This window comes from Pseudopipra pipra, chromosome 2, assembly GCF_036250125.1.
Source record: "Pseudopipra pipra isolate bDixPip1 chromosome 2, bDixPip1.hap1, whole genome shotgun sequence".
NCBI lineage: Eukaryota > Metazoa > Chordata > Aves > Passeriformes > Pipridae > Pseudopipra > Pseudopipra pipra.
The window spans coordinates 28,074,215-28,086,591 of record NC_087550.1 but is presented as its reverse complement, the minus strand read 5'-3'; the positions used below and the strand labels follow the sequence as shown (position 1 = coordinate 28,086,591).

The following is a 12,377-nucleotide window of genomic DNA, read 5'->3' as shown; positions in this document are numbered from 1 at the left end:
TAACACCTTCAGGGAGGGTGATTCCACCACCTCCTTGGGCAGCCCATTCCCCTATTAATCAACACCTTTCCACGAAGAAATTCCTCCTGATGTTCAACTTCCTCTCCGAGAGCAGGTTTTGTGATATCCCCCACCTCTGAATTCTTGTTTTCGCCTTGCCTATGTGCCACTCCCCTTCTCTGCTGCCTGCGTTTTCCGTGTTTACTCAACCAAGCGCGTGAAGCAGCCTGCTGCCACCTGAGTGCCCCGGGAAGGGTGACACTGGGCAGTGCCCGTTCCCGCCGGTGGCGGGATCCCCGCTCCCGGCAGCGCCGGAGCCTCCCACGTGTCCCGGGGCCGGCCGGGCGGTGCTGCCGACGTTGCCGTGCGGACCAATCAGCGCGCAGGAGCGGCGGCTCCGGCCAATGGGCGGTGCGGCGGCGTGCGCGTGCGCGGTGCGACGGGGAGCCCCGCACGTGCGGTGGCGGCGGGCGCGGAGCGGCGCGGAGAGCGGGCGCGGCCATGGGGCGGAAGCTCGATCCCACCAGGAAGGAGAAGCGCGGCCCCGGGCGCAAGGCCCGCAAGCAGCGCGGGGCCGAGGTGGAGCTGGCCCGCTTCCTGCCGCCAGGTAAGTCCGGCCCGAGCAGGCCCGCGGCCGCCCCACGGCGCCCGGGGCCGCCTGACCGCCGCGTGTCTTCCCGCAGAGCCGGAGACCGGCAGGAAGAAGCTCTCCAGTCACGGGAGAAAGAGGTGAGGGGGGCGGCCCGGCGGGGCGGGGGGAGCTGGGCCGGGCCGGGGCTGATCGCCGCTTCCCCTCCCGATCCAGGGCTGCGAAGAGGCGGCTGGGAGCGGGCAGTGGCCCGGCGGGGAAGAGGCCGCTCGGAGCAGGAGGAGGAGGAGGAGGGCGGGAGCCGGCAGGTGAGTGGGAGCGGGGTCCGAACCGGGGTAACGGGCCCGTAGCCCATCTGTCCTGCTGCTCCCCGGGGTATCCCCACCACCACAGTCAGGCTATGACCTCTTATGGCACGGGACAGGTGGAATTTCATTATTTTAAGTCATGAAGTCATAGAATATCCTGACTTGGAAGGGACCCACAAGGATCATCGAGTACAACTCCTGGCCCGGACTGGACCGTCCCCAAGAATCACATCGTGTGGCTGAGAGCAATGAACTCTGTAAGGCTTGGTTCTGTGACCACTGCCCTCGGGAGCCTGTTCCCATGCCCAACCACCCTCTGGGTGAAGAACCTTTTCCTAATATCCAACCTAAACCTTCTCTGACACAACTTCAGGCCATTCCCTTGGGTCCTCTCACTGGTCACCGCAGAGAAGAGATCAATGCCTGTTTCTCTTCTTCCTCTCACAAGGAAGTTATAACTGCAGTAAAGTCTCCCCTCAGTCTCCTCTTCTCCAGGCTGAACAGACCAAGTGATCTCAGCTGCTCCTCATACGGCTTCCCCTCAAGGGCTTCCCCTCAAGGCCCTTCACCATCTTCATGGCCCTCCCTTGGATGCTCTCTAATAGATAATAACAATGAATTGTACCTGATTTCTGGTGGTTGCCATGCTAGGCAGCAGTGCTGTCTGAAGAACTAGTAAAAGGTCTCTCTTCTATGTGTTAAATCTGTTTCTGACTTATCCTCCCTTCACAGCAAGGTTGTTGCAGGCCGGTTGTGTAGCTGAGGTTTTTAAATCACTGTGTTATGCCCTGTATAGCCCAGAAAGCTGTTGCAGTAGGAAGAAGGAAGGATAGACAAAGATTTGGGAAGGAGGGCACTGTAATATGTCAGAGGAAATACTATAAGAATTTTGTTGCAGTGCTTTAGTTTGGTAGTTCTAGTTAGATTTCCCTAAGGTTTCACTAGGGGAAACATGAGAATATGCCCTTCTTTATGGTTGAGATTTGGAGAGTAAGCAGTCCCTTCTTTTGGACAGGCAGCTCAGGACTCAGATGAAGGCCTTTTTGTATAACAACTGGAAAAACAGAGCAGCTGCTTTTGGGAATAATCCCTAATTTTTACCTGCTTTTTCTGCCCGTAGTTAAAGAGCAGGTGTCCACACAGGAGAAATGTGCCGTAAAGGCAGCAGGACAAACCACTCGTGGCCGATCTGGCTTCAGTGATGACAATTCAAAATGGCTGGCTCCAGCCAAAGCCAAGAAAATCCGATCTAAAGGAAACCATGTGGAGTTATCCAGCGATGATGAGGTGGAAGAGGGCAACTGGGAGATGGAGGAGGAGGATGGGAGCAGCGAGGAGATGGTCGATGATTATGGTGCCTCATCATCAGAAGAAGAAGAGGTAGGAACTTTTTGCTCGTAATTCTACAAGGAATACTTGATGTTGCTGGCTGAAAGGACCCATCAGGCCTGGAGAAAAAGGATGGTTTTACTGGGGGGGGGGGCAGGATGGTGAGGTGGTGGAGAGCTTTCCCCTTCTTCCTTTCAAAAGAACAATTTCAAGTTTAGTAGTATAACATTAAGTGCTTTTGTTTGTTGTCCTTTTTAAACAGAGCAAGTAAATTTCACAGATGGTGGGAAGTAAGGGGGCAGCTGTGGAAGCTTCATTAATCTTTTGTCTCTGTTTAGTTGCTGCCTATTGAAAAAGCTGCCCTGAAGCAGAAGCCTGACAGGTGAGGATATGAGAACATCACCAGGCTGCAGAGCCTTCCCTGGCTAGATGAGGAGCCTGTGTTGTTTATTCTTCCACCCTTTCTGCCATCTAAGAAGTAGTAGTTGTGAAGTGTCTGTGTGATTCTCTCCTTGTGTAAAGCATCTGTCCTGTTGTTTGTCCTTAGGGAAGGCCTCAGTGAAGATGACAGTGAAGAGGAAGAGGAGGAGGAGGAGGAGGAAGATGAGGAGGAAGAGGCAGCAGAGACAATAGGCAGACAGAAAATGGGACAGAAGGAGGAAGAGAACCCAGATCTGCAGCTCAACCTAGATATAGATGAACAATTTAAACTGCCATCTAATGAAGAGATTGAAAAAGAGAATATCCTTTTTATCTGTGACATCCATAAGCCGTAGGCATGCAGCACGGGGCCTGGATACAATCAAAGAGCTTCACTTGGACTTATATCATGCATATTGCTTAGCAAGAGGGTTTGTGCGTGACAATGTATTTTTAGATGAGCTGCCCTAATAGATAGTATATATTGCTGTGCTTCTGTAGCACAGTTATGAAATCTGTTACACCCTATATGGAGCTTGGAGCCTGCCCTAATTTCTTTTCTAGTCCTAAATACATATGGATATCTTATCACGTAGTTTGTTCCTCCCTACCCTGATTTGCCTGCAGGTGTTTGTGTAACCCATTCCTAGAGCCTCTGATGACAGCAATTCCAGCATCCAAAGTGCTTGCTCCTGGACTTTGGTGATTTTAATTTCCTGCCTCCCAGTACAATTTAATCCTGTCTCTTCTCGTTCCCCTCTGTATCCCTTGGTTGCCCTTGGGGAACTTCTAGTCTCCTTTCTGATACAGATAATGTTTTCACTATTGAAAGACTTCTTTTGTTGGATCTTTTTATTTTTCCTATTATTTTTCTGTTTATCTAAAAGTAACCAACCCAATTCTTTCAAACACCTTGTAGTCCTGCCTTGGGAACTTTTTTGTCCAGTTCCATCCTTTGATTCCCTGCTCTGCTGAGTTCTGCTGAGAGGGTGTATTCCCACAAAGCCTTTCTGGCACATGTGCTGTTGTGGTGCGTGAGTCCCGCACGACTCATTGTACTTGTAAAGAGCCTCTGTGAGAGTTTCGTGTCTGTTCATGATTCCTTAATGGTTTTCCTACCTGCTGAGCCGCCCGACCTGCACGTCATTCACCAGCGCATCAAGGGCAACATGGAGGTGCTGCAGGACTTCGTGGTGAAGCGGGAGGAGGGACGCACGCGGCAGGAGTACTTGGCGTTGCTGCGCCGGGACATGGCTGCCTACTATTCCTACAGTGATTTCCTGCTCATGAAGCTCATGGACATCTTCCCACTCCCTGAGGTGGGATCCTGCCCTTCCCATAGCTTTGCTGACTGGTGAGGATTTGGCTGCCTCCCTGGGTCTTCATTTTTTGTCTGTATTCTCTGCCCCTTCTTTCATCCAGCTGATAAACTTTCTGGAAGCCAATGAGGTTCCCCGCCCTGTGACTATTCGCACCAACACACTGAAGACACGGCGACGGGACCTGGCACAGGTGAGCAGGAACCAGAGGTTGTCTCCTGCACCTCCTGTCACAGGAAGCGGTGTTTCAGTCCCTTCTCCTTGTCTTGCAGGCTCTGATCAACCGTGGTGTGAATCTTGATCCCTTGGGGAAGTGGTCGAAAACAGGACTTGTTATTTATGACTCCTCTGTGCCCATCGGTGAGATCACCCTTCCAGCTGTAGGGCTGAGCTGACCCGCTCTTGCTTCCCTTTCTGTCATGTGTCATCTTCTTTTGTTCTGCCTTCCTCGCTCAGGTGCCACCCCTGAGTATCTGGCTGGACACTACATGCTGCAAGGAGCCTCCAGTCTTCTCCCTGTCATGGCTCTGGCTCCACAGGAGAACGAGCGCATCCTGGATATGTGCTGTGCCCCAGGAGGCAAGACCAGCTACATAGGTACCGCCCCGGAGCCTTGGGAGGGATGCTCTGTGAAGTCATGAGTTTCCACTGGTCTATACAGAAATGGGGAATAGAGGGGGACTGAATTTAAGGAAAGGAGGGGGTAGCGGTCCCTACAGACCAAAGCGTGGGAGGTTTGCAGCCCCTCGCTGATGTGTTTTGCCCTCTGTCAGCTCAGCTTATGAAGAACACAGGTATGATCTTGGCCAACGACAGCAATGCCGAGCGGCTGCGCAGTGTGGTAGGGAATCTGCATCGGCTGGGAGTCACCAACACTGTCGTGAGTAACTGCGATGGACGCCAGTTCCCCAAGGTATGCTCCTGCCTGTTTTGAGGTGTCTTTACCATGCTTACCTAGAGCTGTTGTGATGTCCCCTTAGTAAAGCTGTGTTCTCCAAAGCCACTTGTCACAAGAGGATGAGCAGAGCTGCTGGGGAGTGTGTTTGTTATTTGAAACGGAGGCAGGAAGATGGACAGGGAGGAGGGAGGAATCTTTCCTGCCTTCCCAGTCTTCTGGTTCCTGTTCTAGTTTTGGTCTTGTTCTGAGTCCCCACTGTGAGTGTAATTCCAGATGTACTTCTGCCTGTAGGTGCTTGGAGGGTTTGACCGTGTCTTGCTTGATGCTCCTTGTAGCGGAACAGGTGTCATTTCCAAGGATCCTGCTGTCAAAACCAACAAGGTGAGTGACCAGTGGGGACTCAAGGATGAGTCATGAGAGGAAGGACTTTGAGACAGCTTTTTTCTTGAGAGATGAATGCAATAGAGACACTGATTTTTCCATCTCTTTCCTATTCTGTGTGTCATACCAGAGCTAGTTTTTTGAGATTAGTTCTGCAGAAGATTCCAGAATCTTCTATGTCATGTGTGCTTTGTTCTCCTGTCATGTCTTCCATCCACAGTAGAGGCCTGGGGTTCTTCCTCATGCCTCTGGCATCCTAACCTGTCTTTCTCTTACAGGATGAGAAAGACATCTTGCGCTGTGCTCACCTGCAGAAGGAGCTGATTCTTAGCGCTATAGATTCAGTCAATGCTGCCTCAGAGACAGGGGGCTACATTGTCTACTGCACTTGCTCCATCATGGTAAGTCCCTTCCACGCTCTTCTGCGGTCACCTCACCCTCAGGGGACTGGTGAGTTTTGGATCCTAATGCTTAGCCCCTGGCAGGTGGAGGAGAATGAGTGGGTTGTGGATTATGCCCTGAAGAAACGCAACGTCCGTTTGGTGGCCACGGGCCTGGACTTTGGCAAGGAAGGCTTCACCAGGTGCGTGTCAGGTCACAAGCTGCACAGGTGACTGTTCCCTAGTGGCCAGGCTTGAGCAGAGGTATTCTATCAGTTCTTACCCCACTTCCTCCCCCAGGTTCAAGGACCGTCGCTTCCACCCCTCCCTCAAGTCTACGCGGCGTTTTTATCCCCACACACACAATATGGATGGGTTCTTCATTGCCAAATTCAAGAAATTCTCTAATGCCATCCCCCAGGCACAGAAAGGTAACATAGTGCTGGAACTTGGCTGAGTTGCCCGGGGCTGCTCTCACATGCTCCTTCCCCTGCAAAAGCCATGGGGATGCTTCTTACAGTGCCTTTCTCTCCTTTCAGATGAAGAACCTGCTGCAGAAGCAGCAACTCTGTCTGCTGTCCCTGAGACCGTCGTGGAACCTCCACCAAAAAAGAAGAAACTTGAGGGATCAAAAGCTGACAAAGAGCAGAAGCTGCCACAACCGACTTTGAAGAAGAAACATTCATTGCAGGCACAGAGGAGACCCTTAAAGGCTGTCCGGCCTTCTCCCAAAATGATGCGTCCTAAAATCCCTACCAGGAAGAAGAAACATAGAGTGAAACCGAATGGACAGTGAAGGGAACTGCTTTTCCAGGTGTTGGTCCCTTCCTCAGAGAGCAAAGGCTGCTGCAGCTATGTGTGTACCACCACTGTGCTACTCTGTGCAGATCATCACTGCAGCTCTGGACACCTGGGACAGCGATAGCCTCCTTTGCTCCTTTCCCTCTGCGTCAAGGACTGATGCACGGACCCATTAAAAGTTTTATATTCTTGCTCAAGTCTTGTCCTTTTCCCTTAAGCATGGAATACATTCTGAAACATTCTCTTGAACAGGGAATTCTGCCATGTCCCCCCTTACTCTCCTTCCACTCCATGCTGATGCCCTGGCATTTTTGGTGTCTGTCCTTATCCCCTGCGACATGGATATTTGTGAAGAAGCAGTGGGAGTTGAAATCCTAGCTCCCTGCAGGAAGGCTGTATTATGTGGTGCCTGTCCAGCTGAGTGTGTTGTCAGGCTGGAGCTCCTAGGCAGTGGTCCTATGCTGTTCCCTAGTTCCCCACTGTCACTAAGTGCTACCAGTTCACTGTTGTGACTGTCCCCATTTCACGCTTTTGCTGGTCCCCAGCAGTCTCTTGGTTCTTGGCCTCCCAGACTGGAGCAGGGACCGCTGTTGGTTCTGGAGCTGTACAGTCATGTTTCTTTTTGCCTGTTTGTTTACACAAATGTGGCTGTTTCTCCTCAAGACATACCAAACAGTGGTCTGGGCTGTTTCTATTTAAACATCACCCTAGGTCCCTTTCTGTTGTCAGTGTGAGGGATATTCTCTTTGGTTCTTGTCTCCAGTGAATAAATCTTTTTCTAGAGGCAATTCCTTAATAGTAAGTTTTCTAAGTGTGCTTAGAAAAGTCTTGTTCTAGCACAGCGTGCAACAGACCTGAGGCATATCTCTTGTTTCTGTAATTCTCTCACTAGCTCAGCCCACAGAAGGCTTTACCTTGATTTTTTTTTCCTTGCCAAGCTTTGAGTTCATGGGAGAACTTGTGCTGTTTCAGTGTTTGGTGTTAAGGACAGCTGAATGCAGTGGGCTGTAAGACCTAGGGAATTCTTTCTGTCCTGGTCTGCTATGCTACATGTGAGACTGCAGCTTTCCCATGTTACCAGGTTCAGCAAGTGGTTCAGAACCCCTGTCAGACACACACATGCACTACTGATGCAAGCAGGCACAGACCAATGAGCAGAAACTGAGGAAAACTACTGTGCTGAGTACCCAGGAAAACAGACAGCACTCATAAAGCATGAATAACAAAAGAGGCCTAACCCTGTTCTTAATCCCTGGCCCATGAAACTTAGACCATGCCTAGTGGATTGTCTGCCCTCACTTTCATGGGTTGCTGGTAGCTGGTCCTCAGACCTCTTTTCCTACTTCCAGGCTAGTCCAGGTTGCAGTGAGCTAACACATCACCAACGTGCATACGTGCAGAGGAAACAGCTGGGATTAGTTTAATACAAGGCCAGGACAGATGGTGGTAATCGGGAGCAGGGCTCAGCCAGAGGGGCACGCTGACCAGCAGCCATTCTCTGTGTGACTGGCTCCTTCTATTTATTCCTTGTCTCCATTTCCCATATTCACTTATCCCTGATTTAGCTTGATGCCTCCCTTTCTCCTCCTTCAGTCCTTCCCCAAAACATCCCATAGTAAGTTTTCCTCCCATAATCTTCCTTAACACATAGCATGATAAAGTTTACACAGTCACACACCCTCAAACATCCCATCATAAATTTGCTCCTTCCCACGAAGCTCATGATAAAACTGCCTTTTTATCAGTTGCAAAGTTTCTAGCTGAAGCTCTTCAAGGTTGCATTTGAGTGGTTCCTGTAATGGTTCAATCTCTGTGTCTCAGGAGTCCTGGTCTTTGTTGCAGCCCTGGTTATCTTCCGCTTTTTAGGGTTTGTCTATCTGTGTATTTCATTTACTATAACTCTGGTTGGGGGGGTGGGGCTGACTCATTTTGTATTGAATAGCCATTAACCAAATATCTTTGTAGTTGAATATTACTTTTTTCCCATGCTTCCCAGTGAATTAAGGCAGAGAGGAGCCTCTGAATGCAACTGTCTCAATCCAGGTTTGTGTGGTGAGGTCTGGGTTGCCGGATATATGGGTCCTGAGGGAAGTTTTCTGGTGTCTTTCAGAATAATTAAATAAATGCTGGGTGCAATAGCACCCAAGAGAAGAAATTATTGCTTCAATACTGCATTTCTAGTGCCCCCCCATCTGAATAAAGATTGTAAAACTGGGAAGTGTTCAGAGAGGACAAATACATCCTAAGTTATGGAATGGTTTCAATGGAAGAAACAGCTAGAGCCTCTTAGAGCCTGGAAAAGAGACCACGTGGGAAAGAAGTGATATTACAGTGTGTAAAGTTGTTAGTGGCGTGGAGAAGATGCACAGAGAACAGCTGCTTGCTCTTTTCCAACGAACACAAAAAATGAAAACCCTAGGGTCCATCAAATGCACCAAAAGTATAGGTAGCCATGAAACTCCTTTCTGCAGGATACAGTGGATGTTAGCAACTTATACAGGTTGAAAACCCAGCTGTATGCACAAGGAAAAATGGGTTTTGTAGTGGTTGGTAAACACAACTGACTCAGTACATCCACAAGCTGTGAACTGCTAAAGCCTGGAGAGCGTTGTGAGGAGGGATCACTGCTCACTTACCCTGGTCACAAACTCCTCTGTCCTCATCCTGCACCGGAAACTGGTATCTGGGCTTAGATGGACTATGGGTCTGCCCCAGCTTTGTGGCTCTTGCATCCCTGGGAGGTGGTCCCACTGCTGTGCCTGCTCCTTGGTGCACTCAGGGTTGAGTCCTGAGTGCTGCCTGGCACCTCGTTTCTCTCAGCTGGGCCCTTGCCACAAAAGGCCTTGCACTGCGTGTGGGAACAGGAGCTTCCAGGTAGGCTGAGTCCTGCCTCTTCTCCTCCAGCCTTCTTTTCCAGTTCTAGGTTTCCCCTTTTAAGGAGTGATGAAATACAGGATTTTAGCATACAAGTCAAAACTCAAAACATATGGCAATCTTCCAGCTACAGGGCAACTTGTACCTGGAAGGGCTTTTACCCCTGGCCAGCCATGGGTCTGTCCTTTCGGGAGCAATGCTAACCTGTCCCACTTTGCTGCTGCTGCCTATTAAGATCTCTACACTAATCTGCAGTCTTGGCTTGAGAATCAGTTTATCTTGCTAACCCCAGCAGCAGGGAGAGAATGTTCGTGGTTGGGATCCCAACATAACTGTCTGGTTTCTAGTGGATCTCCAAATTATGTCAATCACCTCTGAAAGGTGGGAATAGCTGCTGGCTTAGCTGTGTCAATAAAACTTCCTTCTTGCTGAGCATCGTTCCATTCTCTTGGCATGCCTTCTGTTATAACTGGGAAGAGACGGGAGATTTTCAGCTCTCTTTGGTGGTTTGCTCCCCTTCTGTTCTTTATTTCAGCCATTATAGTTATCACTGCTCAGAGAGGTAATGTTGAGTGTGGCATTGAAACGCTGCCATCGAGCTTCAGAGGCGGTACTGGGGAGGCAGCAGCTGGGGATGAAGCTTGGTGGCTTCCCTCTGCTTTCTGGTATGAGGCTGCTGGTCACATTAGACTTGTGTTTGCAGCTGCCTTGTTACTGTAGGAATCTTTTGTTACCTGAAAGCTGAGATTTCTGGAAAACGTGACTGCTGGATCACCTTTCAGTACCTTCCTTTAATGTATTTTAGTATCTGAAAGCTGCTGATAACGTGGCTTGTGAAAGCTGAGGCAGAGCAAAGCAAGAACTGAGGCAAAGCAAAGACTGAAAGCAGATCTGAGGGGTAAAAACGTTGTCATAAATTAAAAGCTGGTTGGGAGAAGTCAGCATAATGTGTCATGATATCTGTTCCACTGTACTGTGCACAATCCTTCTCCCCAAACAGAGAGTCTATTGGAGAAGCCTTATCAGGATACAGTGAAGACGGCCAGCCGGCAGCTCCTGCCTGCCAGGCTCCAGAGTGCTGCCAGCTCACCTCTGCAAGACAGGAGGGAGAGGTAGGGCACTGTGCTGCTGTACCTTCGGCATGTTAGAAGGCAAACAAAAACTTCTGGGGACAGTGGTGCATAATGGAAAGAAGAGACTCGAGCAGCACTGCGTGTCGGTCACTAATTCCAGTGATGTCATATGCTGTAATGTCTGTTCTATGCTGGGCAGGCAGCCTGTGGTTGTATTGTCTCGTGTCTGGATGTATCCACAGGAAGGGACTGAAATCCCACCTTTCAGAGACTTGGGTGTAAAATTTGTATCTCTGAGCACACACTGTATTATACATAACACCCATGGATACATACACTTTTGTAGGGGCTGAATCCACAAATGACCAAGGTCCCATCAGCAGGCTTTGCTCCCCCAGGCTGTCCATCCTTGCTAGGGAGGATACAGAGAGCTCCCAAAGAGGTTGTCTCTAAGTCCCACCTGCGTGATGGAATCAGTGGGGAACTGCTGAGAAGGTAAGATCAATTAGGCCCTGGGCTCTTGGCTGTAGCGCCTAGAATTGCCTTCACATGAAGACCTGCCTCCAAAACTCCCTCCTGGACTGGTGGTTTTTAGAAGAAAATCCCTTCCCTCGTTTGCCATTAGACACGTATTTTTCTGTGTGTTGGTAACTGTGGCGATCACCCAGCTGCTGTTGGTAGCTGTTCCTCTGTGCCAATTTTTTCACATTTGCACCCAAATCCAGGCAGCTGACAGGGCTGATGGCTTTGCTAGGCAGCTAGGTACCCAAAAGTTGTGTGTTCATTGCAGCATCTGCCTCTGGTTGTGGATAGAAGCAATTTTAGGGGTCAGACTTGGAGAGTTTACACTGAAACATTCCAGCAGTGTGGTGCAAGGGAGAAGGTACCACTGAGGTACTCGAAGGGAAGGAGAGCAGAGAGATGAGGTATAGACACACTGATGAGATGTAGCCTTAAAAGAGAGAGCCTCCATGAAAGCTGTGGAGCTAATTTGAACAGGTTTCACCTATGAAGCACATTTGCAAGGAGGATGCATTAGCTAGCAAGAGGTTCTGAGATCTGGGAGAGCAGGAGCATCGCAACGTGGCAATGGATGTTATAGCTAGGCAAATCCAAATGAGGCATGTGATTTTAATAGGGCATTAGCCACCTGGGGAATCTACCTTCATTTTTCCACAGATGCTAATAGTAGAAGCTCAATCTCTTTTTACTGTGCTGTCAGCAATTAGAGACACAGTCCCACACAATTACTTGACCTGAGCTACAAAAATTTGCACTGTCTGTTTTGCACAGGATCAGAAAAAGCGATGCTTCTTTCTTGGCCTTAAAATTCGTGGAAGTAAGATAAATATCAGCATGTTTGTGAATAAGTGTATATTTTTACATTGGCTACAGGGATGATTTTAAGAGCTGTGGTGAGGAGCTCTGCATGTCAGCAGGTATGGTCCAGCAGTGCCACCGCTGACCCTGAGCTGATAAAGTGGGGGCAGAAGCTGGAGAGGTGCCTTCTTGGTGAACAAAGAAGGGAAGATGAGGAGAAGGAACTCTTGTGCTGCAGTGAGATTGAGGCCCAGTGGAGGGGTGCTGTGGTCCCCTGGGTAGCAGGATTTTCTCTAGGTTCTGGGCTTCCTCAGGAGTAACTAAAGTTGGCCCTTTGCCCTAGCCATCTTCTGTGTCAGTAGGAATCCTTTACTCAGCAAGTATCCCAAGCAAGGGAAGTTAGGAAAAAAAGGAGGCTCCGCACTGCCCTGTCCTTTCCAAGAGACAGCAGGAGTGTTGGTGGGAAGAGGTGCTGTAGGTCTGTAGCTCCATCCCTGCCTGTACACAGGACTGTCCCAGCACTAGGTCACATCGCTGTGGATTTGCATAGCTGAGCCCTGAGAACCACCACGGATGGAGATCCCACCACCTGCTCCAGCACTGTGCTAGCCTCCTGGTGGAAAAGCTTTCCCTGATGGATGGCAATGCCTTCCTCCACTGGCATTTCATTAATCATCTCCGTGTG

The 12,377-nt window shown here is 49.8% G+C and overlaps 1 protein-coding gene across 2 annotated transcripts; it reads left to right on the top strand.

Moving 5' to 3' along the window:
* Positions 1–421: 421 nt before the first annotated feature.
* On the top strand, positions 422–6,622 carry NOP2 (NOP2 nucleolar protein). 2 transcript variants are annotated; one of them, XM_064644612.1, is made up of 16 exons: positions 422–607; positions 684–729; positions 806–897; positions 2,018–2,273; positions 2,564–2,608; positions 2,774–2,967; positions 3,766–3,965; positions 4,069–4,158; positions 4,238–4,325; positions 4,422–4,562; positions 4,739–4,878; positions 5,155–5,244; positions 5,523–5,645; positions 5,730–5,827; positions 5,925–6,055; positions 6,164–6,622. In XM_064644612.1, exons 1-16 carry the CDS (start codon positions 502–504, stop codon positions 6,418–6,420), a joined length of 2,097 nt encoding a protein of 698 aa, XP_064500682.1. In that variant the 5' UTR covers positions 422–501; the 3' UTR covers positions 6,421–6,622. The 2 variants fall into 2 exon arrangements, with proteins under 2 accessions (XP_064500682.1, XP_064500680.1); XM_064644610.1 differs by having other exon boundaries at positions 423–607; positions 2,018–2,277; positions 2,565–2,608.
* Positions 6,623–12,377: the final 5,755 nt, after the last annotated feature.